At 39.9% G+C, this 25,382-nt stretch overlaps 2 protein-coding genes across 7 annotated transcripts in view; both read left to right on the top strand.

Annotated features, from left to right (window-relative positions):
- Positions 1-21,897, top strand: part of dner (delta/notch-like EGF repeat containing) — a 79,811-nt gene extending 57,914 nt beyond the window's left edge. Inside the window, exons 8-14 of one of the 6 annotated variants that reach the window (XR_014868793.1) lie at positions 8,871-9,104; positions 13,319-13,441; positions 13,536-13,649; positions 13,819-13,950; positions 19,559-19,805; positions 20,521-20,699; positions 20,744-21,897. Coding sequence is in view for 3 of the 6 variants with exons in the window: in XM_085131250.1 (XP_084987376.1) it covers positions 8,871-9,104; positions 13,319-13,441; positions 13,536-13,649; positions 13,819-13,950; positions 19,559-19,805; positions 20,521-20,632 (962 nt within the window). In the remaining 3 variants the exon portion in view is untranslated. Of the gene's footprint in view, positions 1-8,870; positions 9,105-13,318; positions 13,442-13,535; positions 13,650-13,818; positions 13,951-19,558; positions 19,806-20,520 lie in introns of all 6 variants that reach the window. The other 5 variants (XR_014868792.1, XR_014868791.1, XM_085131250.1 and 2 more) reach the window with 5 other exon arrangements.
- On the top strand, positions 13,984-17,443 carry LOC146504259 (uncharacterized). The gene is made up of 2 exons (XM_085131253.1): positions 13,984-16,270; positions 16,407-17,443. The coding sequence occupies exons 1-2, from the start codon at positions 15,786-15,788 to the stop codon at positions 17,038-17,040; spliced, it is 1,119 nt and encodes a 372-aa protein (XP_084987379.1). The 5' UTR covers positions 13,984-15,785; the 3' UTR covers positions 17,041-17,443.
- Positions 21,898-25,382: the final 3,485 nt, after the last annotated feature.

Raw genomic sequence — 25,382 nt, 5'->3', positions numbered from 1 at the left:
ACAGATTTTAGTTGCTCTTTCAAACTGGAAACACTCCACCTATGTCTATGCAGTAACACTGCACAGTTAAATGAACTGACAACAGCCTACTGCGCCTTGTAGCTGGGGGAAAAGTTTGCCTACTGGTAATATCAATGGGAGTGATAACAGCTGATAACAACCATTTAATGGACCAATAACACTGGCTTTCCAGCTTTTCTTCTCTCTCTCTCTCTCTCTCTTTGGGAGCCAGTAGAGCAGAAACGCTCTGCAATCCATGATAAATGAGACACTCTGTATTTATTACTTTTCTCTACTGGCAAAGAAGTACGAGCAAAATTAAACAGCCAAATTGGCACATGCAGAGGATGGGTGTTCATGTTTTTAAATGCTGCTTAGAGCACAGATAAGTTTTCTTTCAGTGTCTGCACAGACACAAGCAATAAGTAAAAGGATGGGAGGCATGACAACTCCAGTAGCTGTCATCAGAGATGCATCAGCTTTGGGATCAATAGGGCAAATACGACAACATGAGCTGCATTTTGATTTGCTCGGTTCGCCTCACAGGGAAACAAGATATTCTCATCCCTGTTTGTTTTTCCTACCGGCACCATTTGACAAAAACAAATTTTCAGAGAGAATTTGAGCCAAGAAACAGCCAAACTGGTGTTTGAGATCTCTATCCACTGGTTTTTATTGGTTTTAACCCACAGTTTTTACTGCAATCAGCATCATGTTACCAAAAATATCTCTACATTTTTCCAATCTATACCTGCTTTTCGACTCATAATAACACAAAGTATGTACTTAGTTCCAGCTGCAGCACTTTCTCTGATGTAGAAGTCATAAGGGTTCACTTGCAATTTTCAGTTTTAAGTATAGCACCAAATTGCAATAATACTTGCCGCAAGCAGGGGCGGATCTACTGTGATGGCATGGGGTGGCATGTCCCAACCTAAAAATAATCTGTTGCCACCCCTAGTGCCACTCTAGCTTTGCATATGACAATATTGTTTATTAAAATAACCTAGCATTAAGAGTTTGAGCCTCGCTACAATTAACATTGAATACATGAAAACATGGTTGACATAGATTTATTTTTTGTTTTAAGCAGCAATCCACCCTTGATTGTGCCAGAGTACATTTTAAATCAACACCATGGGCATTTCAGATCAACACAGGTGGTTGATTGTTACAGTCTGGAAATGAATGAACGTGTGTGTAATAACCCAATAACTCATGAAAAATTATGTTTACATTTTTGGAGAAAATGTTTTCATGACAGTGCAGGTTTCTGACATTTTGTGTAAATTTAAGCACATGACATTTTAATTATTTGTAATAAAAAGAGCGTTAGACGTGTTAGAAGAGTTAGACTTGTGTTTCTAACACGAGTTGTAACACAAGTTGTGTAGCTTTCTGGATTTTAAACTTACTGGGCTACACACTTATTTATTATATAGGCTAGGACAGTACATAAAATCAAAAATTATTACATTATTCATGTAACTGAAATGTTTAATTATTTGGGTTAAAGTCAATAAGAAAGTTACAGACTATGTTTATATGAAACGTGTGTACATGCTGCATTTAATGTATTTTAACCACATATACATATACAGTCTGAAAGAAGGCCTCACACACATTATCAGTCTACAGCTGCCTAAGGAGCAAGGTCACCAGTGAGGAAAGGAATTCATAATCCACTGCTTTTATGAATGTTTTCTTAAGATTAAAGCATATCCGTGAAGTAATGGCTTTGATTTCTATGCCACCGTAAGATCTGCCCCTGGCCTCAAGGTACCTTATATTGTAGGTAAAGATTAATACAGAAAAAACAACAATTGACAAGCATTTGACAACAGTGTGAAAGAAAAACTTCCTTCTAAGAGGAAGAAGCTGAACCATAACTTCTCCTGAAAACAGATTCATCCAAAAAATCTATCGTCCCTATTTTATTGCTATATTTTAGTGTGTTTAAATGTGTGTGGTCAGAAGCAGAGAGTTTAATAAACAATGAACCAGGTGTCCAGGTTTGCAGCCTGACTGGGTCTTACTAAGTGTCCTTACCTACCTGCTTCATCATTTCCCTGTCACATGACCATAAAGAAAAAACAAATCTTCAATCCTGACTGGCAGATAACAAACTGTAGACTGTAGATCGTGACAGCAATCATGCCTAATTTACAAGGAATGTCTTGGGTTGTTTTTTGTGCATGTTAGTATCAGTTGGAGATTTATTATCTGGACAGAAATTGCAAACTTTTCAAATGTTTTGAAATGAAAACCTAATTGTTTGGACGTAGCCTTGTTTTAAGACAGACTTTGAGAAGAAGAATGCAGGAAATTTAACTTTGATCCAAAGTGCTGGAAAAGTCAAACCTGTAGGTCTCATGTTTAATCTGAATTTCATGTGTAAGTAGGCCATGTTTCGCACTCTGAATCCTCAACAGAGACAACCACCATCATATTAACTTCTTCTCACTTACACACACCGACAGAAAAGTGTGAAGTGTGAACGCCAGCGCTGTGGCTGCCTCCAGCCAAAAGTAGAAGGGTGGAGGAGTGTGCAGGCTAGCTAAATTTATACTGTTAACTCCTGGCAGTTTGAATGCTGGCAGCAGGAATGAACAGACTCCTCTCTGTCAGCTGGGACCTATGTCACAGTGTGGTTGTGCCTCTTTGGATAAATGTACGTGTTACCGAAAAAATAAAAGCTGAACCAGACTAAGAGAGAAATGAAGCTCAAGTTCTTAAATGGAGCTAATATGTTAAATACGAAGGAAAGCGGGGGATTAAACCGCAGCGGAACAAATGCAAATCAGGAAATTAAATTTATGTGTGTGTTCGGTATCAGCGGCGCTTTTGGAACTGTATGAGAGAAACGGGGAAAGGAAGATGAGATGAGGGGGCTTGGAAGAAGTCAGAGGACCAAAGAAAGGAAGGGATGAAGCAGAAAGAGAAGGAGGCAGCAAAGGGAAGAAGAGCTGTGGTGATATTTTCCCTGCCTGCTCCTGATTGCTCCTGTCCTCTCTGCTGAATGATAAATGTCCTGCTCACACGGTGAAATAAAGTCTTGCAGATCAATGGATGCTTCAGAGAGATCTCTTCATTAGTTCAACTGAGTGTGCACTCTGGTGCAGTCAGCACAGGGAGTTACTACGCTGTGAATCAGAGGACCAAGACATACAAAGAAAAGGTATGCGCGTGGAGACTGTGTCTTTCTGCTCTCTGCAGCACAATGGTGGTTCTCATGGGAGGTGAACACGGAGGAGGAGGAGGAGGAGGAGGAGGAGGGGTGACGGGAGGAGGTTATTTTTAGAATCGGAAGATAGGTGAAAGAGGCAGAGGCTCACAAGATAATGAGAGGAGGCGAAGAAGAAACACGCGAGGCACATCAGCAAATGAGATCATGGATGTGCACAGGACAGAGCCCCCATACAAACATGGAGGAGCATGACGGAAACAGACTCAGAGATGCTGGTGTAGCATTATAGATGTCCCTGTCAGCACAATATTTCGGTGTGTGTTAAGGTGCTGTCACTCACTAACAACAAAGTCAAACCATTTGCTCTCTCTTTCTTTCTGAGGATATTATAGAAAACAAGCCATTAATCAGGCTTCAAGGTGTAATTTAACATTTTTCTGAATATGCTGAATTGCTTCTTTGAGGACCACTGTTGGGCAAGTTACTTTGAAAAAGTAATTAATTATAGTTACTAGTTACTTCTTCAAAAAAGTAACTGAGTTAGTAACTGAGTTACAAGATTCTAAAAGTAATTAATTACTTGAAAAAGTAACGTTTAAAAATGTTTAACCCTCTGGGGTCCAGGGTATAATTGGCCATTTTTAACTACTTTTGATGTTTCCTCTACACAGCAAATTCAAAAGTGTTAAATGTTTTGGTGTTAGTAGTCTTAGAGTTAATTTTACTCTAAGTAGAGTCACATGCTTTTAATGTAACTCTGAGGTGTAAAATGATAGTAGTTAAAATCGAGTGTTAAAAATGAGTGTTTCTATTTCAAATCTGGAGGTGTTACAATGGAAACATTAACTCTTGACCTCTTAACTCTGAACTCCTACAGGGGCTATGACACCAATAGAGTAAATTCACAGACTCCGCCCCCAGCACGGCTCCAATCGAAGCTGAAGTGAAGCCGTTTCAGAACATTTTGCTCTACATATTTGAGTTGTTTGCCATGCTTGGTAAGTCATTTTTTCAAAGATTGTTTCAATTATTATTATTAGCTTTTACTTCTGTGGCTCTTTGGAGTTGAGACAAAGCTGTGTGAAAGGCATTAGCCGTGTTGCTCGCTGATAGCACCGCTCGCTGTTTTAGCTAGCTGAAAGGTATTGTTTTCGGCAAATACCACAGCCTTGAAAAAAAGCTTGCATGTGAATTTTCGGTTAAATTTTTTGGTCAAATACACTTAAAACAATGTCTAGAATGTGAAATGTTGGTATAATGGTGCTACTTGAAGCCTGAAAACGATCTCCCATAAAAAACGAGCAAACAGCAGTAGCAGACGTCCTGACTGAGTTCTACGTTAGCATTTAGATCCCTCCAGAGTTTTGTGCACACGGTTTAGGTAAAAATGAAAAAGGTTGAGGTTTTACATTTAGTTCAGTACTACCTGATGCCTGTGTCCTTATCTTTTGGGAAAATACTTTACACAAGTAATGTCTCAAAAAGGATTTCTTTTTCTTTTTCTTTTTTTTTTTTTTACTGTGCTGCAATTGATTTGTGCCATTAATTAGTGTCAACTAATTTTTATTCAATCTCCACATAGGATATGCTTGTGAAGATGGAATATGGGGGAGAGCAGAAGTGCGTTGAAGTTCCACAAAGTGATGAATGAAGGACATGCATATTGTATTTTGTATTTATTGAAATAAGTGATGAGAATGCTGTTATTTGCATTTACCAGCTCACCTATGTCAGACCTTTTGATAAACGAAATTCTAATGAAAGTGAGAACATGTACACTGTTACATCTTTCAGAAAATGTTTTGAAATTGTGGTGCACAGTTCAGAATAAATGTTTTTCAAAAACCATTGCGTCTTTTTAGTAAATGTTTATTTCCAAAAGAAATTTCTAGAAGTTCAGAACAGTAAAATTCCCGCTTTTTAGAATTAATTAGAAGATAACTCTTACGTAGTTAAACTAAAATACTCTTTGAGAGTTAATATATAAACTCTTAACACCAAGTGTTAAATTATCAACTCCAGAGAGATTTGGTGTTTAACACTAAATCAGAGTTAACATACCAACTCTCCAAAAAGAGTTAAATTAACACTCTCTGGTGTGGACCCATATAGACACTTTAAAAGTGTTGAAATCAAATCTGACAGTGTTAATTTGGACATGCTGGATTTGCTGTGTACATTTCACCTTTAAAAACAGTTTACTTTGCCTTGCTTGGTATCATCCTTTACAGTTTATAGTTGTGTTTTCATTTTAACATATTGTATTAACACAATTGATCTAAATTCAGACAAAAAACATAAAATCCGAGTAAAGAAGGTTATATTTTTTACTGTAACAACCACAAACATGTTTAATGATCATATTTCATAACATAAATAGTAAATTTTAAAATCCTATGCACAAGTTTTGCAAACAACAAAGTTATTTGCAGCCATTTACCTTTTACCCATTTTTAATTACCATTTCAAACTATTTACAGAACAATCAGCTGTTCTGCATTCAATAAGATGCCACACAAATTATTTGTGCCACTCCAAAAAATAATTTCTGTCCACTATAAAGGAGAAAATCACAGCCTGATACCTGCAGGTTTGACAGCAGCAGGTGTATCACTCCTGTTTCTACCTGGAGACAGCAGTCGCATCATTGTTCTGACACACAACCCAAAACTATCCACAACACTACACACTAACTACACAAGACAACACATTAACTACACACTCCAAACACGCTGAACGTCACAAATTTCTCAAAACTAGCTCTCTTTTTTTTCTGCTGTCTTTCTTTCTTTCTCTCTCTCTCTCTCTCTCTCTCTCTCTCTCTCGCTCTCTCTCTCTCGCGCGCGCCATCACTCCTAAAACTTCCCCCTCTTCCTAAACAACCAAATGTCATGTCGCCATATCATTTTTTGATTGGTTGACATGGTGCATTTTTCCACAAACACGAACGGGCTGTTTTTTGTTTTGTTTTATTATTTTTTGCTCATAAGCAGAGAGTGCTTGCTGCGCTGTCCTTAGACAGTAAACGTGATGAAACTATTGAGGAAAAAACGCCGTGTATATATTGTTTATCATGACTCTGGTTTTACGTGGCCTATCAGCACAATTAAAAAACTGGTATATATCACCTTGTTGCTTTCTCTTTAAGTGGTCATGCGATTGGCTTACCACAACTACTTTATTCTTCCTCAGTCAAACAGCAGCACACATGCGATTGTTTTGCCCCCTTAGCTCCAGGTGTTGTGCCAGAAAGTGATACTTACATAGACAGCTACTTCCATGCAACTGATATGCAGCAAGCTAAAGACAGCTTCAACCGTCTGTTTGTTGAAAAATAGTAGTGCAACCGCACCACATTTTCTTGTTAGTAATGGTAATGGCGTTGTAATTAGTAATTAGTTAAATTACTCGTTACTGAAAAAAGTAACGCCGTTAGTAACGCCATTATTCCCATCACTGTTGATTACTGATTCTGCAGCATCAAAACTGTTTTCTATTGATCATTGCATACAGGTGCTGTTTCTTTTTTCAGTCACATTGAGTATATACAGTTAAATTATTGCATTCTAATTTACACTCACTGGTCACTTTATTAGGTGCACATTTTCAGGTGGTCATTAATGCAAATACCTAATCATGAAATCACATTGCACCAGCTCAATGTGTTTAGGCATTTAGACATGGTCGAGATGACCTGCTGGAGTTCAAACTGCTGATCTACTGGGATTTTCACACACAACCATTTACAATTTACAATGAGAGAAAAAAAAGAGACATAAAAGAGAAAATATCTATTTAGCCAGGAGAGTGGCCATACTGCTATAAGTTGATAGGAAGGCAACGTATGGCCAGCGTATGCAGAAGAGCGTCTTTGAATGTGCATCATGTCAAACCTTGAAGCGGTTGACCTGCACCAGCAGAAGACCACACCAGCTAACAGCTAACAACAGGAAACTGAGGCTACAATTCACACATGCTGAGAACATTGGAAAAATGTTGGTGTGATAATGAGTCTTAACTTCTGCTTTAACCCTCAAAGTGTAGGGTCAGAATTTAGCATACACAACATGAATGCATAGATCCTGCCTGGTATCAAAGGTTCGGGTGTAATAGTGTGCTGGATAGTTTCTTGGCACAGTTTGGACCCCTTTGTTCCAACTGACCATGGTTTAAATATCACAGCCTACCTGAGTTTTGTTGCCGACCATGTCCATTCCTTTATAACGACAGTATACCCATCTACCGATGGCTGCTTCCAGCAGGATAGCTCACCATGTCAAATAGCTCAAATAATCTCAGTCTGGTTTCTTGAACATGGCAATGAGTTCACTGTACTTAGATGGTCTCTACAGTCACCAGATCTCAATCCAATAGAGCACCCATCGGGTGTGGTGGAATGGGAGATTAGCATCATGGATATGCAACCGAAAAATCAGCATCAAGCGTGTGATGCTGTCATGTCAATATAAAATACACTGAAGGCACAATGGGCTCTTGTCAGGTAGTAGCAAAGTGTACCAAACAAAGTGGGCAGTGGGTATATAAAGTCTGAATTAGTTTAACTTTCTCTTTAGCATTTTCTCTATTAGACCTACCACACATCATACAAATACTGCCTTTGTTTGTTCTGTTTGAGGAGTGTTAGCTTAGCTTAGCAGAAAGCTAGCACTGGAAAACGGCTAGCATAAATCCCTCCAACCACTGCAACACACTGCCATTAAAAAAAGTTTGATCTTTTTTACTGAAATATTAAAAACATAGTTTTAGTTGTGTTACAAAAGAATTCGACTTTAAAACATTAAAAGCACATATAGAATTCAAACTAGTTTTTCTACATATGTAATGTTTAATGTGTTCTTAATTTATGATGTATTCAGTGACGCAAATAAACAGGACCTGGCTTTGTGTTGACTGTTTACTGACTTTAGCTTCACTCCCTCTTTTGTCAAAAAAGTAATCCAGTGTGTTTTCTTACATACTAAACTTTTCTTTTGCGTGTACTTAAATTATATAACCATACATACCAAATGCACAATTTAAGAAGTGAAATAACTGCGTCAGAAAAATGCTTTTAAGTCTAAAACATTACAGGAGTATAATATAACCAGGACTGTTTAATGCACTCCTGCATTACTTACTGTGGTTTTCTTGCATGATAAATGTCTTTATTTATTTATTTATTGCTTTAGGGAAAGCATTTGACTTCATCCTATTGTCCTGCTCTGTACATATTTTTGGTTGCTGGTGCTTTGTCATCATTTTTAATATACCGTATGCAGCATGAATAATTGAAGCACATCCCTTTTAGTTAGTGGTTATAAATGCAATAAAGTTCACTCAAAGAAAATAAAAACAAAACTTATGATCCCCTTTAACTCTAGAGGACTTTCTTTTATCCCATTAACATTTTTCTGCAAAGTTCCATTTGCATTAAGAAGCGGATTCAGTGGGCAGTTGAGTGGGTGCAATTTTATGCCAAAGTAGATGCCACATATTAGATTGCACCACCTGCCTTGCATAAACACAACTCCTGCTGTGTCACCCACTGTTGAAAGCAGGTTCATCTGAATCCCAAATCTTTCCCTTCAAAACTAACAATTTACCAGTAATAGCGCAGCTGTATGCTTTAAGCCTCTCCTTCCAGCAAATTAAGGATATTTGCTCCCTCTCTACCGTCTTACAGGTTACCAGGGTGCTACATGTGAGCAGAAGGTGGACCCGTGTGCCTCCAGCCCCTGTCACAATAACGGGACATGCTACGCCCAGGGCCCCGGCCCTCTGGGGTTTGGATGTAGCTGCACAGCAGGGTTCACAGGGCCCACCTGCGCCCAGCTGGTGGACTTCTGTGCCCTAAACCCCTGCGCTCACGGGGTCTGCCGCAGCGTGGGAAACAGCTACAGGTGTCTTTGTGTGCCAGGTAAGCTTATAGTTAACGTAAAAGGGCTCGGTCTACTTAACTTAAAAGAATTTGCAAATGACATCTATGAATCCTCAGATAGTTTTACTTGTTATGTGAGGAGTGGAGGTAATTCTTTTAAATGATCTGATTAAAAATTAAACCAAATCAGCTACAAAGGCTGAATTAAACTGCACTAGAAATATAATAGGCTGATTCATACAAGTAGAAAAGTTGAAACTCTGTTTACTTAAAAGCCTGAAACCTCTTAGAGTAGAGTGGGGAGTAGAGTGAAGCTGGATTTTTTATTTTTAAATAAAACTACATGTCCACTGTGTTCCTGGACCGATGAGATTTTGACTGATGTCACTGAGAAATTCACATTTTAAGAGCCTTCACGAAACTTCTTGAATCCTTACTTTGATCAATCTCTGCTCTGTATCTGGATTTACGACCAGCACATTAAACTTTGTAATAAGTAAAAGGGTGGTGACTTGCAGTTCTGGCTTAGACTCAGGTGTGTTTAAATGTCATCTGGCCCAACGATGAGTGTTTTTTTAGACGATAGCACGGCGCTGATGGCGCTGAGGCCTCAGTGATTAAATCAATTGAGTGGAATGATGACTTGTCATTATCTATTGTCTTGCAATTACCTTGCTAGGATGGAGAAAATGATGATTCTCCCAATGGCCCATCAACATAATTTGACACTTTGCCCCTGCTTCTCACTGTTTATACACACTGTCAGTCAAATGTACAGAGGAGTAACCATCTCAGTGTCATATTTTATTCTCCCATTCACGCTCCTTTCACACGGCTAATCTAGTTCCTGTCTCTTTGGAAGAATGGCAGAAAGCAATTAGAGCTTAAAGTGGATCTATTTGGAGCTGATTTCCTGCTTCGTATATGTGATACACAGACCTAAACTGCGACTAGGAGCAGCTCGTCGCTCTGTCTGAAACACGCTGTTTTAGCTCTTCTTCCTTTAAGTTTACTTTATTCTGATTGGCTACCCCTCACTAATAAAAGGTTTAAACAGCAGGTAGGTGGGGCTTCTGTATCTGAGACGACCATTTTAACTATATCACCTCTGTGTGATTCACACTGAGTCAAGAGTAGAAAAATAAAACGTTTGAAAACAAGAGTTTAGGTAGTCTGGAGATCTCTGCCTGTACACACGCTGACCTCAATATTTGAGATTTTAGCCCTATTAATATTAGAATCCATTGTTGTAACAAAATATGTCTGCCACAAAATAAGGAAGAGCAAATGGTCCACTTTGACCCTTTAAAGTCTAAAAACTGAAATAATCGCCAGAAAATTGGATTTTGTGACACTGAATCTTCTGACATGTTTTTTCATTAATTTAATATGAATTTGAATATATGACTTTTAATTCCTATTATATTTGCCAGATTCATTTTTGCAGCATATTTATTGCTTAAAAATGTAGTGTGGAATTTATTTATTTTAATAAATACATATAAATCACACTGATAATGTAGAAGTCTGGAAAACTCACAGAAACTGTATGCGTGCATCAAATATGATACATTAGGCATTAGGGGCTAAGATTATGTTTGTTTTCTTATGTTAATGTCATTTTTTGTGAAAGTGCCTGACATTTCAGTACAAAGAGTTTTAAAATGTACGTTTTGGTGTCTTTTTTTAAATTCCTGAAACGAAGCAGTATCATGTTTGAGCAGCAAGACTTGGATTTATAATAATGCCTTCTTATTTCATGTTCTTCCTTTTTATTCAAACAGCTCTTGCTGTGTTCTGAGGCAGAGCGGGCGCCCACTTCTTTTCAATTATTGCGACACCACCTGCATATTTTTCTATTTTTCATAACGTTGCGTTACTTTCACGTGGTCTTTTCTTCTGCCTGTCCTTTTGTCCTTTCTCATCTTCATTCTGTAACATTTACCGCACCTTATTTGCCTCTTATCCTCTGTTGTCTGGTTGCCATGGAGAAGCTGTGTGTGTGTGTGTGGCTCCCAGTCTGTCGTCTGTGTTTGTGTTTTGTAGCTGAACAGATGCTGCCATCCAATCAAATGTCTCTGCCCCCTCTGTAATGGGACTGGTGAAATTGGTAATTTGTAATTAGCATCCCAAGCATCACACTCACACACAAACACACACACACATGTGCGCGCACACACACAGATACACACACATTGCAGTGTTTTGGACCAAAACGATCTTTTCTCCCCCTCATCAGAATGTCAGTTGCTTGCGGCATGTTTATGTGACTGCATTAAAGTTTTAATTTCAGTGTGTGTGTCTGTGTGTGTGAGTCCACAAATGCAGCAGTGTGACCGTCTCCATGGTGTCGGTGTGCGGATGTGTGGGGTTGTGTAAATGCCTGCTGGCTGTTTGAAAGAAAGCTTCTGGGGAGCTGATATGTTGAAGGATCTGTCCTCCTGTTTCCTGTAATCCTGCTCACATGAGAGGCTGCCAGCCCACAGAAAGCAGGCAGAGTCTTGGAAAGGCACTTGACATTTCACTGACATTTCACAGAGAGGGCCCTGGAGGTTCTAACTGGGCTCCTCATTAATTGCTCTTCTCTCTTTTCCCCAAACACACGTTAGCTGTAGCCCGAGGAGGGCTTGTTGATGCTTCAGTCAGTACTTGCACCCAGCCGAGAGATGCAGTCAAAGTTGGAGACGAGATAATGAAAACACTCGATCTGCATCTGTTGTAGCCACAAAATCGAAGTGCAAGTTACACACGACCAATAACGGCACACCATCCTATATGAAAAGCGCAAAACACACAGCCGAAGAGGCACTGATGCTCTGATGCGCTGACCATGTTAATGCTGGTCTCAGTACACAGCTGCCATCCTATGGAAAACACGGTGCACTGCATGTCATTTGACATTGATTTAATATGCGCTCATATCCCTGTTGACTAATTTATAAATCCCTGTAAAGGAATACAGAGGCACATACGGTGGTCCAGTTGTTATTGTGTATGCTGTAGTGTGCGGTTCAGTCAGGTAAACACGTAAAATGTTGAGCTTCTAGCATTGATGGCAGTAGGTTTCAATGCTGGTGTCAAGTGCGACTTAAAAGGTCACAGATTGAAATATTTTTAATCTGCCCAGAGCGCTGAGAGCAAGAACAGTGACTGAGGAAGGGCGCGTGAGGAAATTGCTTCATAGTGCCACAAGATGAATGTTACGGGTTGTTTGATAGGCTGTCGCTGTGTGAACTGTTTTTGAGGCGCTATTACAAGGACCCTCTGCTCAGCTTTAACTCGTGCTGGGGTCGTTACTGAAAGAAAATCACGTGTTACATATTACGCGCTACTATAATGAAATGTAATGCATCACTTGACATAATTACTCCCTGAAGAAATTAATTTGTTACAATGGAGCCCGACTGATGTGGGATTTATAAGGCCAATAAGGATACCAATATTCAGTGATTTTAAAATCCAATACGTCAGCCAATATTTTATTTTTAATTTTTAGGCACACGAAACATCTATGATGGAAGAAATTCCAGGAGAGTGAAAAAATGGTCTAATTTGAGCTTTCTACTACTATTCATTTCCATATTTTTGTGAAGTGTGGGGGATTCGAGCCTTTTGCGATCAGTTTCTTGTGGAATTGAAATGGCCGTATCTAGAGATCTACTTAAGATGTCATTCAATATTTCTAATCCGAACATCTGCTACTATGAAATTTCTAAAGTGTTGCTCAAGTTCAAAATAAAACTGTGAGAGCTTGGAAAATTTTGTAGTGTGACCCACAATACCATATTTGAAGGCTTTTAGAAAAAACAGCATGAAGCTACTCAAATGTACATGTATGGTCTTAAAGATATTAGAGCCTGAAAACTAAATAAAAAATATTTTCATGCATGTTCACAGTGATGCTACAAAGAAAATCAGGAAAATCAATTTGTAGATGTTTGAAGAACCTTTTCGATGTAACTGTAGTAATGTAGTAGCTATAATGTAATTACTTGACTTAGTATAGTAATGTGTTACATTACTGCTTTACAGCCAGCTCTGGTTATAATGATCTTCATCGAGTCTCCTGCTTCCACCTCCTGCAATAATGATCATGTTTTACCATTACTGTGTTTCACTGCAGAAGGATACACACTTTCTGTCTCTGTGTCTCACATAAACACTCACCTTTCAACAAAACCCTTTGTTATTACATAATCATTCATAAAGACTGTGATTTTAGTCTGAACTGTATGAATCTGTGTCCTGTTAAGGCTACCATGGCTTGTACTGTGAGGAGGAGTACAATGAGTGTCTGTCTGCCCCTTGCCAAAACTACGCCACCTGTAGGGATCTCATCAATGCCTATGAGTGTGTCTGCACACCCCAGTTTGAAGGTATGTGTGTGTGAGTGTATCCGAATATGTTTTAAAGTGCTAAAAGTGCTGCCCGGTGAATTATTTAAAGCTCTTTTTGTATGTGTGCATGCAGGCAGGCACTGTGAAATCTACAAGGACCCATGTCTGAAGATGCGCTGCCAGAACGGAGGCCGCTGTGAAAGTGCGGGACTTAATGCTTCCTGTTCCTGCCCGCCTGGTTACCTGGGTGAGCACAGCCTGACGACCAGCTGCGTGTTTCTGTGATTATGGCTGGTGATGAAGATGAATGAAGCTGCGTGGAAAATGAAGTCAGGCTGTGATCCATCAGCCTCACTTTGAGCTGTTGACGTTATTGCTATAAAAGTCATTTAATGCCACCTTACCTGTCTGCTCAGGGGAAAAATGTGAGGTCGACGTCAATGAGTGCGACAGCAACCCTTGTCACCACGGAGGCACGTGCATTGACCAATCAAATGGCTTCACCTGTCACTGTCCACCTGGGTGGGTGGGCCCCAGCTGCGAGATCCGTAAGTCACCCTGTCAGAAAATATCTCATCAGATATTATTCTAAATAATGAAGGATGATTGGGCCAAATCTAGTACACACACACACACACACACACACACACACACACACACACACACACACACACACACACAGGCGGAATCTTATTGTCTTTAGTGGTCCTCTGACTTTCCACTGTGAGGTTGAAATTTGAATGTAGTTCCTGGTTCCTGATAACTTACCCTTTGACCCATTGACTTTTCAGTGGGCACCATCATCTGTGATATGATTTTCACACCTAAATGCAGGACGTGGGCAGGCTGAGAATAAAACAAGAGATTTTAATCTTTTTTAAAGCTTCAAAAAAGAAACAAAAAACTATTCTAAAGATTTTAGAAACTAATGATACTCTTCGGTGTCCGTATATTTTCACATCTATGTGGTAATGCTGGCATCACCTCTGTCAGAATAGCAGAAAATTCTGCTGAAAAACCATAGATACAATCTGCCTTGCAAAGCCATCTATTGTGCCAAAGTGCATGGACACAGACCACATGTTTGACACCCCTGGACCCATGCAGTAAACTCTTAAATATCCTGTATAGAAGCAGATATACTGCTTGATAATGAGCCAAATGCTTCAAAGTTTTCCCTGATGACGTGATAAAGAAGTGACCTTCCTCCTCCAACCACAAACAGGAAGCTTACAGGCAGCATCAGTGTTTGTATGACACTCACGAGGAGACCTCTGAGCAGTCACACAGCTCTGCTTCTCCCTGCTGTTCACTCTCATCGGCAACATTCACGCAGAAGAATTTATCATCGCAAGAAGAAGGAGGCTCTTTTGAATTCCAGCTCCCAGATCAAAACAGCTCCTGCAGAACCTCCAAACTTGTTGGTGAAGATACTCTTGTCCTGTAGAACATCTCTGACCCCTGGAACAGAAACAGCGATGAAGAAAATCAGTGTTTTATTACAATTAACTGTGCATCATTTTTCTTAGATTCCTTACCTTTCACGATGACCAAAATAAAGCTGTTGGGACATGATCATCTGAGCTCCTCACACCACCAAACCCACCATACCTTCCCCCTCCTACTGACCCCCCTCAATTCCTCGCATTTTCTATTTGTATTTCTTTCAAGTTTTGCTGTAAGAAAGATGAAATTAATGTAAGAAATCATTATTGCATATGTTTTTAACTCAAGTATAGGATACCAGATTTCAGTATAAAAATGGAAATTGTACACTTAATTAAACTAAAAACATGAGCTTTGAAGAAAACCTGTCGTGATGGAATATTTTTCCAAGTTTCAGTGAGGAAAAATAAGAAACAGTTAAAAAATCCTCTGCAGTTTTTTGGTTGCAGACCTGTGTTATTGTCTGATGCAGCATACACTTCATAATATGGACTTTACTGCTTTGATTGTGCTTTTATATTCTCAGTTTTTGTTAGGGATCATTTCTGAAATAAATATATCAAAATCTAATTTATAAGGCTGTATCTCCAAAAGTTGATTCTGTTCATCTGGACGTAGTGTTTTGTGGGAGAAACGTTTCGTCAGTCATCCAAGTGACTTCTTCAGTCTCAGCTGACTGCAGGTTTCCCCAATCTTATAAACAGACCCACTTTGGCAAGGACGGCCTAAAGCTTGTACGTCAGTATGAGCAAACAGCACATACGATGGCGGACTGCCGGAACCACCTGAGATTCAGCCTCAAATGTCAACAAAACCGGATTACTCCTAAAAGTCTGCAAATGAGCTCTTCAGTTAACATAAGGCAACATAAATCCTCCAGAAGGCACAGCATCAGTTGCTTAATGAACGGGTGAGGCAAACAAATTTTACCATCGACATGCTAAAATCTCAAGAGGAGCGGATCCGACAGAGACTGATAATGCTTTTAGATGAGAATAGTCTTAAAAGTGTGTTTGACTTTACTGAGAAGGCTCGTCTAGCACAGCACAAGAAGTCTAAGACCAGGCAACAAAGGAAGTTTGACTTACTTGTTGTACGTCGGAAACCACCTCAAAATACAGAGAGTGTCTTCAGTTACCAGAAGAGACAAAGATGCGACACCGAGGATGTGGACAAGTGGGTGAAGAATTTGTCTGACAGACAGCTCTCCCAAACAGAGAAAAACATCCTTGCTAAAGGGCTGAATTTTGCTGTCACACCGAGACAAATCCCACTAGTGGAGCTGATCACAGCCACAGAAACAGCAATTTGTAACAACAATATTGCAGAAGTGGAAGCAGAGCAACTACGGACGAACGTTTCGGCCTGTCTCAGCAATGCAAAGCCCCCAGCATCCAACATCACCATGGAGGAGAGGAGGCACTCACATCACTCAGTGATGACAACAATATTATCATCCTTCTGGCAGATAGGTGCACAGTACTGCTAAACTAGAAGGACTATCATGATAAAATTTTGTCACTACTCAGTGATGAAAATACTTATGAGCCCCTGAAACGAGACCAGGAAGTGGCTACAGGAAGAGGGTGATAGACTGTCTGAAGCAGTTAGAACAAGACAAGGCTATTGACCGGACCTCATACCACAGGCTGTACCCAGGGGAGTCTACACCAAGCCTGTATGGTTTACCAAAAATACACAAACAGGGTGCACCTTTAAGACCGATTGTCTGCATGATCAACTCTGTAACCTATAACATCTCCAAGTTTCTGGCTTCAATCCTCAACCCGCTGGTGGGCAGCTCTGAACACCACATCCAGAACACCCTGGATTTTGTTGAGAAGGTGAGAGATGTCATTATGGAGGCAGATGAAACCATGGTCTCTTACGACGTTACATCTCTCTTCACTTGCATCCCAGTCACGGAAGCGTTGGAGGTAGTCCGTAAGAGATTACAGGATGACACCAACCTCAGCAACAGGACCACTCTCAGCATCGACCAAGTGTGTTTGCTTTTGGACCTGTGTCTTCATTCTACCTACTTCACATACAAGGGTCAGTTCTACAGACAGAAACATGGGCTCCCCAGTTTCACCCATCGTGGCCAATTTGTACATGGAAGAAGTGGAAAAGAGGGCTTTGCTATCCTTCCCTGGAACAACACCAAGCCATTGGTTCAGATATGTGGATGACACCTGGGTGAAAATCAAATCTCAGGACGTACCACAAGTCACGGATCACATTAACTCGGTGGACCGACACATCAAATTCCCCAGGGAGGATATGAATGGCAGATTAGCCTTCTTAGACTGTGAGATTGCCATCAGTAATGGGGGACATCTAAAAGCTGACGTGTACCGTAAACCTACACATACGGATCAGTATCTAAGGTCTGACTCTCATCATCCACTGGAGCACAAACTGGGTGTCATCAGGACGCTACAACACAGAGCGAACACCATCCCCACAGACACAGCGGCCAGGGAGGCAGAAGAACAGCACATCAAGAAAGCTCTGAGCTCTGAGTTTCTGATTCAGTGAAGGTTAAACAGTTTAAAAAATTAAATTTGTGACTGATCTTTATTAACTTATACACACACACAAATTTACAGTAACAGATTTATATATATATATATATATATATATAAAAATCTGTTACTGTAAATTTGTGTGTGTGTATAAGTTATATATATATATATATAAATTTGTATATATACAAATTTACAGTAACAGATTTATATATATATATATATATATATATATATATATATACACACAGTGGGGCAAAAATGTATTTAGTCAGCCACCGATTGTGCAAGTTCCCCCACTTAAAATGATGACAGAGGTCAGTAATTTGCACCAGAGGTACACTTCAACTGTGAGAGACAGAATGTGAAAAAAAAATCCATGAATTCACATGGTAGGATTTGTAAAGAATTTATTCGTAAATCAGGGTGGAAAATAAGTATTTGGTCAATAACAAAAATACAACTCAATACTTTGTAACATAACCTTTGTTGGCAATAACAGAGGTCAAACATTTACTATAGGTCTTTACCAGGTTTGCACACACAGTAGCTGGTATTTTGGCCCATTCCTCCATGCAGATCTTCTCAAGAGCAGTGATGTTTTGGGGCTGTCGCCGAGCAACACGGACTTTCAACTCCCGCCACAGATTTTCTATGGGGTTGAGGTCTGGAGACTGGCTAGGCCACTCCAGGACTTTCAAATGCTTCTTACGGAGCCACTCCTTTGTTGCCCGGGCGGTGTGTTTTGGATCATTGTCATGTTGGAAGACCCAGCCTCGTTTCATCTTCAAAGTTCTCACTGATGGAAGGAGGTTTTGGCTCAAAATCTCACGATACTTGGCCCCATTCATTCTGTCCTTAACACGGATCAGTCGTCCTGTCCCCTTGGCAGAAAAACAGCCCCATAGCATGATGTTTCCACCCCCATGCTTCACAGTAGGTATGGTGTTCTTGGGATGCAACTCAGTATTCTTCTTCCTCCAAACACGACGAGTTGAGTTTATACCAAAAAGTTCTACTTTGGTTTCATCTGACCACATGACATTCTCCCAATCCTCTGCTGTATCATCCATGTGCTCTCTGGCAAACTTCAGACGGGCCTGGACATGCACTGGCTTCAGCAGCGGAACACGTCTGGCACTGCGGGATTTGATTCCCTGCCGTTGTAGTGTGTTACTGATGGTGACCTTTGTTACTTTGGTCCCAGCTCTCTGCAGGTCATTCACCAGGTCCCCCCGTGTGGTTCTGGGATCTTTGCTCACCGTTCTCATGATCATTTTGACCCCACGGGATGAGATCTTGCGTGGAGCCCCAGATCGAGGGAGATTATCAGTGGTCTTGTATGTCTTCCATTTTCTGATGATTGCTCCCACAGTTGATTTTTTCACACCAAGCTGCTTGCCTATTGTAGATTCACTCTTCCCAGTCTGGTGCAGGTCTACAATTCTTTTCCTGGTGTCCTTCGAAAGCTCTTTGGTCTTGGCCATGGCGGAGTTTGGAGTCTGACTGGTTGAGGCTGTGGACAGGTGTCTTTTATACAGATGATGAGGTCAAACAGGTGCCATTCATACAGGTAACGAGTGGGGGACAGAAAAGCTTCTTACAGAAGACGTTACAGGTCTGTGAGAGCCAGGGATTTTCCTTGTTTGAGGTGACCAAATACTTATTTTCCACCCTGATTTACGAATAAATTCTTTACAAATCCTACCATGTGAATTCATGGATTTTTTTTTCACATTCTGTCTCTCACAGTTGAAGTGTACCTCTGGTGCAAATTACTGACCTCTGTCATCATTTTAAGTGGGGGAACTTGCACAATCGGTGGCTGACTAAATACTTTTTTGCCCCACTGTATATATATATATATATATATATCCTGTCCAGGATTTTTATTTTTTTATTTTTTATTTTTTCACCATTTTTTGTGTGTTTCTGTAATGGTTAAACCAAGTTTTTATTGCTAAAATATAATTAATGCTGTTATCTTTCAACTTACAAATTTTTAAGTTTATAGCAACCCTGAAAGAAATAGTAAATCACATTATTCTGAGATTAAGATGCACTATTACAGCTTTACCTGCATTTCTGAATATAATTTTTGTTTTTTTGAGAGGTTGAATCTTATGCATGAATAATAAAACACAAAGATCTATCCCTGTGTGTGTGTGTGTGTGTGTGTTAGACCTGCAGTGGAAGCCTGCACACACTGAGGACAACTTGACCAACATGCCTCGCCACTCCCTCTATATCATAATTGGAGCTCTGTGCGTGGCCTTCGTGCTCATGCTCATCATCCTCATTGTGGGAATCTGCCGCATCAGCCGCATCGAGTATCAAGGTTCCTCCCGCCACGCCTACCAGGAGTTCTACAACTGCCGCAGCATTGACAGCGAGTTCAGCAACGCCATCGCCTCCATCCGCCATGCCAGGTCAGTGACAGGATTTGTGTGTCAGCGTTCAGCTGCTGTGATTAATGAGTTTTTATGAGTGCTTTGCATTTTACATTTCTTGGATGTTTGTTTTACCATCCACCCACGTGGCCCCCCTTTTTTTTAGAAATCCAAAATTGACCAAGTTAACTCAGAAATATTCTTTTTAATTGGCGGCAACACAACTTTTTGATGCGTTGTTGCCGTGTTTGTATATCTTAAAGAAGAAACGGGTACTGTAACCTTCAGTCATAACAGTTTTTCTCGATTGCTGCTGCCAAGGTCAGGAGTGATCTGTCAAAGCCATTTTACCGGTCACCAGCAACTCTGTGACAGCACTTAATCTGAAATCCTGCTCTGCACACTGTGCATGTTCAGTTTAGGACACAGTGACATTTAACAGGCAGGCAGAGTCTAACTGAAGACAGCACTGAGTCGACTTTTGGGATCTTTTAATTAAAGCTAGAGCATCTTGGATTCTTCCACTTGTGCTTTTTTAAAAACATTTTTCAGTATTATCTGTCTTTTGTTTGTCTTTCTTGAACAATAATTAACTAACTCTTTAAAGTAGGGTGGGTAGTCAGGATGTTTTGTACTTTTTTCTGGTACTTTTTCTGGGTTATTACCTCCTTTAGCTTTAAAAGCACTTGTCATTCTCTCAAAACACCTTCTTACGCTGCAATATTTGATAAACATTCGGCTTTTTTAAAATTAGATTTGGGAAAAAGTCCAGACCTGCGATGTATGACGCCACCCCCATCGCCTATGAAGACTACAGTCCTGATGACAAGCCACTGGTTACCCTCATCAAGACAAAGGATTTGTAAAACACGACTGCGTTTCACCATTACAGGCTGTACACACACACACACACACACACACACACACACACACCTACACACACACACACACACACACACACACACACACACACACACAATGCCAGTACAAATCTAAAATAAGAGCAAAAGAAAACTGAATGTAAAGTGGAAAAAGAAAATAATGCAAAACATAGACTGTAGATTAAAAAGAGCAAATCTGGAATTTGATACATCTATTTTCCTGTCCAAGTTCACAATAAGGCTTTATTGTAGCGTAAGAGCATTCTTTGCATCACTTAAGTTATTAATGATGACAGGCAACACTACCAGTAATCTCTGCTGTACAATAGAGTGATGACTTTAGTCTGCACCAGACTGTCTGTCTGCAGGTGGGGCCAGCATCCCGGGAGCCCACATTTCTAAGCGTAAACTTAGCAGACAGCGCTGACAACAGTCCTTACAGGTGTTGTAGAAATAGGTGCACTTGTCACTGTATCTTTTTCTATATTAAAAAACATGAAAGAATCTGCAGTAGGTTGCCTTACTTTGTGCATGGTTAGATTTGATGTTCTCTCTGCAAATATTTTAAAACCTTTGTACTCAGTTGTTGGTTGTTCTTTTCTTCCCATTGCACTTGTATTTCTCTCTGTCAAGATTGTGCCAAATGTTTTCTTTAGGGAATTTTGTGGTTAGTAGATAAAATACATAAATGTATAAAATACTAGTCACAGCCTTTCCCCCTCCCCCCCCCCCCCTTTATATTATATTGTCCTGTTCTTTACATGCAAGTTTCTAAGTGGTGTTTGAATAGTACAGAAAGTCGGTTTGCTGGAGTACTGTGACCCTACCAACCTACTGTATGTTTTTAAGTGATATTTAGGATCATAGGTAGGTATACTTCTCACTGCACAGAAAAATAGTTGGTTCTAATCAGTGTACCTGTTCCTCCCAGTGTGCAAATTCACCTCTAGTGTTGGCAGCATCGATTAGTTTCTGGATGTGAGTTTCTTTGCTAGAGTGGCCTCTTGTTGGCTTTAGTTTGGAGAAGATGGAGGAGATGTTATCTAGTCCAGAATATATGTGCTTCTGTGTTCTGCCAGTGGAAAACTTTCTGTCTGTGCAGCTCTGTTGTTCCTCTCGAGGTCAAGCAATGTTTTACCAATAGGCTCAGCTAATCCTAACATTTTTTTCTCTCGTTTTAAACCGCAGCAACATGATAAACTATTATCTCTGTTGAATTATGTAAACAATAAAGATTCAAGTGAACATAAGCGACTTCTTTATGTGTGTCTCATGTGTACTGTACCACATGCATCATATTTGGGGCAGGGTGCTTGTTTAAAAGCGTTTGATTGGGGTGGCTGTAGCTCAGGTGGTAGAGCAGGTCATCTACTGATCGGAAGGTTGGTGGTTCGATTCCTGGCTTCGCCTAGTCTGCATGCCAAATATCCTTGGGCAAGATACTAACCCCAAATTGCTCTCCGATGCATCCATCGGAGTATGAATGTGTGTGAATGTTAGCTATAAAGCACTTAGAGAGATGTGCTTGTGCGAATGGGTGTGAATGGGTGAATGCACAAGTTGTGTAAAGCGCTTTGAGTGCTCAGATGAGTAGAAAAGCGCTATATAAGAACCAGTCCATTTACCATTTACCATTTATTGACCTTTATTTAACCAGGAATTCCCACTGAGATCAAGCCTCTTCTCTCTAAAGGAGGCCTGGCCATGAAAACTCAAGCAATACTGAAAATGAAAGAAATAAATATAACAAAAAAAAAAAACGGTAATTATGTGCAGCAATTTATTAAAACGTGCAAGCCTGACCTTTCTCAGTAAGTAGTCTTCAGGAATAGTTCTCCAGGCTTCTTGACGGCCATTCAAAGCTCTTCTTCGGATGTCGACTGTCTTTTGTTTTGTTCTCAGTCAACATGATCTCACATGATCTCAATTGAGGGGAGGCCAGTCCATGACTGCTGTGTGGTTTTTCTACCCAGGTAAGCTTTTACTGAATTTGCAGTGTGTTTTACTATCACTGTCATACTGAAAAATGAAGATGTTGCCGTTCAAATGCTTTCCAGATGGTATTGCATGGTGGCTCAAAATCTGATGGTATTTGTCTGCATTCATAATTCCATCAAATGTAAAAAAATTTAGGCCTGCCACTTCTACTTTTGTTCTTCGCTCACCCAGTTTCCTCTTTGTTTTTGCATACACTGCACACCATGCTGAGATATACCAAGTTTTTACCTGATAACTCATCGGGAACCATCTTGTTGGTGCGAGAATACAAATTAATGAATGTCAAAACTGTAATATTTCTGGCATTTTTAAAAATAGATTCAGTTAAATTATGGGGTAAGAAACAGGGTACTAGTAACAAAGTTTTTTTGTTATGTGTAAACGCAATGCTGGTTGATCACTTGAGCTAGGTGCCTTTTTTAAATGCTTGAATGATTCATAGGTCACAGTTTAGTGCAAGTACACCAAACAAACAGTTAAAATTGTTTTAAAAAACATCCAACCTCAAAGAAAAACTTTGAAAGATCTTCAGAAAGCCTGGAGAACTTTTGTTCAAGACAACATTGAAACATTAATAGAAAGTCTGGATCCTTGGAAGCAAAATATCAAGAAATAAGCACTGGCTCAAGATTTTTGCACAGTACCATAGGATTCGAAAAGGGAACTCTGCAGGACACTTAAAGAGGGAGAGAGATTTTGGGCCCTCTACACAAACACCCCGAGTTTGATTTTGAAACCAGTCAGCCTTAGGATCAAATCCAGCGATAATAAGTTTGCTCACCTGCAAATCACGATCAAGTGAATCAAAACGCCTTAAACAGATCCACCGACGAGGAAGTGTACTCTTCTGTCCAGGGCACCTATGAACCTATGAGCTCATTTGTCACAGCTGTAGCAGCAGTAATGGTACTGTGCCCTTTTCTACAGGCAGTGTAAAGATTTATTATCAGATTGAAAAAGTGTTGTGCTACTAGTACCAGTGCTATACCTGAGGCCTGAGGCGCTTTAGAACTCATACCAAAACAATACTGAGAAACACGAACATGGTTTTCTACCAAATAGCATTCTATACGTACAAAAAGGACTTTGTTTGTGTTTTTTAACAGAGCACCTCCAGTTCATCAGTTTGCATCTCGCCCAAACACAACATAAAAAAAAGTGGCAGCATCAGAAAATTGAGGTGTAATTACTGAGCGAGCGATGCTGCTGCTGTTCTGCTAATAATCCAGCTGTGACGGGCGGACACATGGAGCTACAACGATTAAACTGCTTTCTGAAAATGTGGATTCTAGCTATTTACAGCGTCTGTTTTTCTGTTCCCAAGGTCATACCCACCAGACTGAACCGTAAGCCGTACGACAGACCTTTTATGGAGTGTTGGTAATGCGAACACCCTGAGTGACCTCAGGCGTTATCCAGATGTTTCCCCGTGTAAACATCTCTAAATACAGACTGCGACTGCGGAGTCATATCGTTCCTCACACCTACGTGGATTGTGTGTGTCGACCCACATACACACACACATTGCAGGAGGACCAGATGCGATTGCTGGCTCTTGTCTTTTCCTGCAGTCTGTTTCTGAGACTTTGTGAGGTTGACCTCTGCCCTTTGAGCGGTTTGGAAGGTCAAGCTGTTTCACATGGCATCGTCTACTGCTAAAAGTTTCATTTTAACACGACAGCAGATTAAAAGCAGATTATTCAACTTTTGGGGGCAGTAAAATGAATTGATCAATTTTCGAGACAATAACAGATGATGTTTTTCACGAATATCTCTTCCAGACTGAGCTCGTAGAGTAACAAGGTCATTCCGAGCCGATACAGTCAGCCTTTGTTTTTTAGGCGCTTAAGGGGATCAAAATGTGTGGGCAGCATAACATTCTTTGTCCTTAGCTGCCTTTGTTCAACTTGGGATTTATGAGACCGGAAGACTTAAACTAACCACGTTTTCATTGCTGCTAGCCGCTGAAATAATGCTGTTTTTGTTGGGTTTACATAACGTTTCTTTTGATTTGACTGCATTCTTCCACTTCTGGCTGTTTTGGTCCAGATGACTAATCTTCGAGGGCCTTTAATTCATTTTTGTAATGAGGCTAAATTTCATAATGGGCACCTTTTGATGTTCGTGTTGCTTCACAGAGCTGGGTGGAAAAAATAGGGCCTTGGAAAAAGGATGTATGTGGAAATGGGAAATGCAGGACTTTGGGAGTATAGAATTTACTTCACTGAGGCCTGCAGTGACGGGATCTCCAGGAAGAAGAATGATGTTGCACAATGAACCAAAAAAAATGGACCTGGAGATCAGGAAACCAGAGTGATTATAGTTCCAGAGTCAGTTTAGTCAGTTTAGCTTTTATTGCCTAAAAATGTTTAGTTTTGATCGAATTTTTATTAGTTTCAGTCTTTTTAATTATTACTGTAAGAAGGGAATATGTCAGAAGCGAGATTTAGGATAATACAAGTATTACAATAAAACATACATCTTTTTGAAAGCAGTTAAGTCACAGTCTTGTCTCAATAAACACATCCATCAATGCCTCGTCAGGTAAGCTGTAATAAATGTTATGTAAATGTAAATAAACTAACAGGTGTTAAAGGGCGTTTCTTCTATATTTTTATTTTAGTTTTCCAAGTTCACAAAATTTATTCGGTTATCTTTTCCTCACAAAACTCTGGTTTTTATTTTAATTTTATTTGAGTTATTTTAGTTTATTTAGTTTTAATTTATAGTTTCATTT

Source organism: Neolamprologus multifasciatus, chromosome 14, assembly GCF_963576455.1.
Source record: "Neolamprologus multifasciatus chromosome 14, fNeoMul1.2, whole genome shotgun sequence".
Classification (NCBI taxonomy): domain Eukaryota; kingdom Metazoa; phylum Chordata; class Actinopteri; order Cichliformes; family Cichlidae; genus Neolamprologus; species Neolamprologus multifasciatus.
The sequence above is the reverse complement of the archived record's forward strand: the minus strand, read 5'-3'. Positions and strand labels throughout refer to the sequence as shown.

What these genes read in the sequence shown, in the direction of transcription:
- LOC146504259 (XM_085131253.1), top strand. Translation starts at nt 15,786, where the DNA reads ATGCTAAAATCTCAAGAGGAGCGGATCCGACAGAGACTGATAATGCTT. An exon ending in ACCATGGAGGAGAGGAGGCA is followed by an intron (nt 16,271 to 16,406) that starts CTCACATCACTC and finishes AGCCCCTGAAAC; the next exon opens with GAGACCAGGAAGTGGCTACA.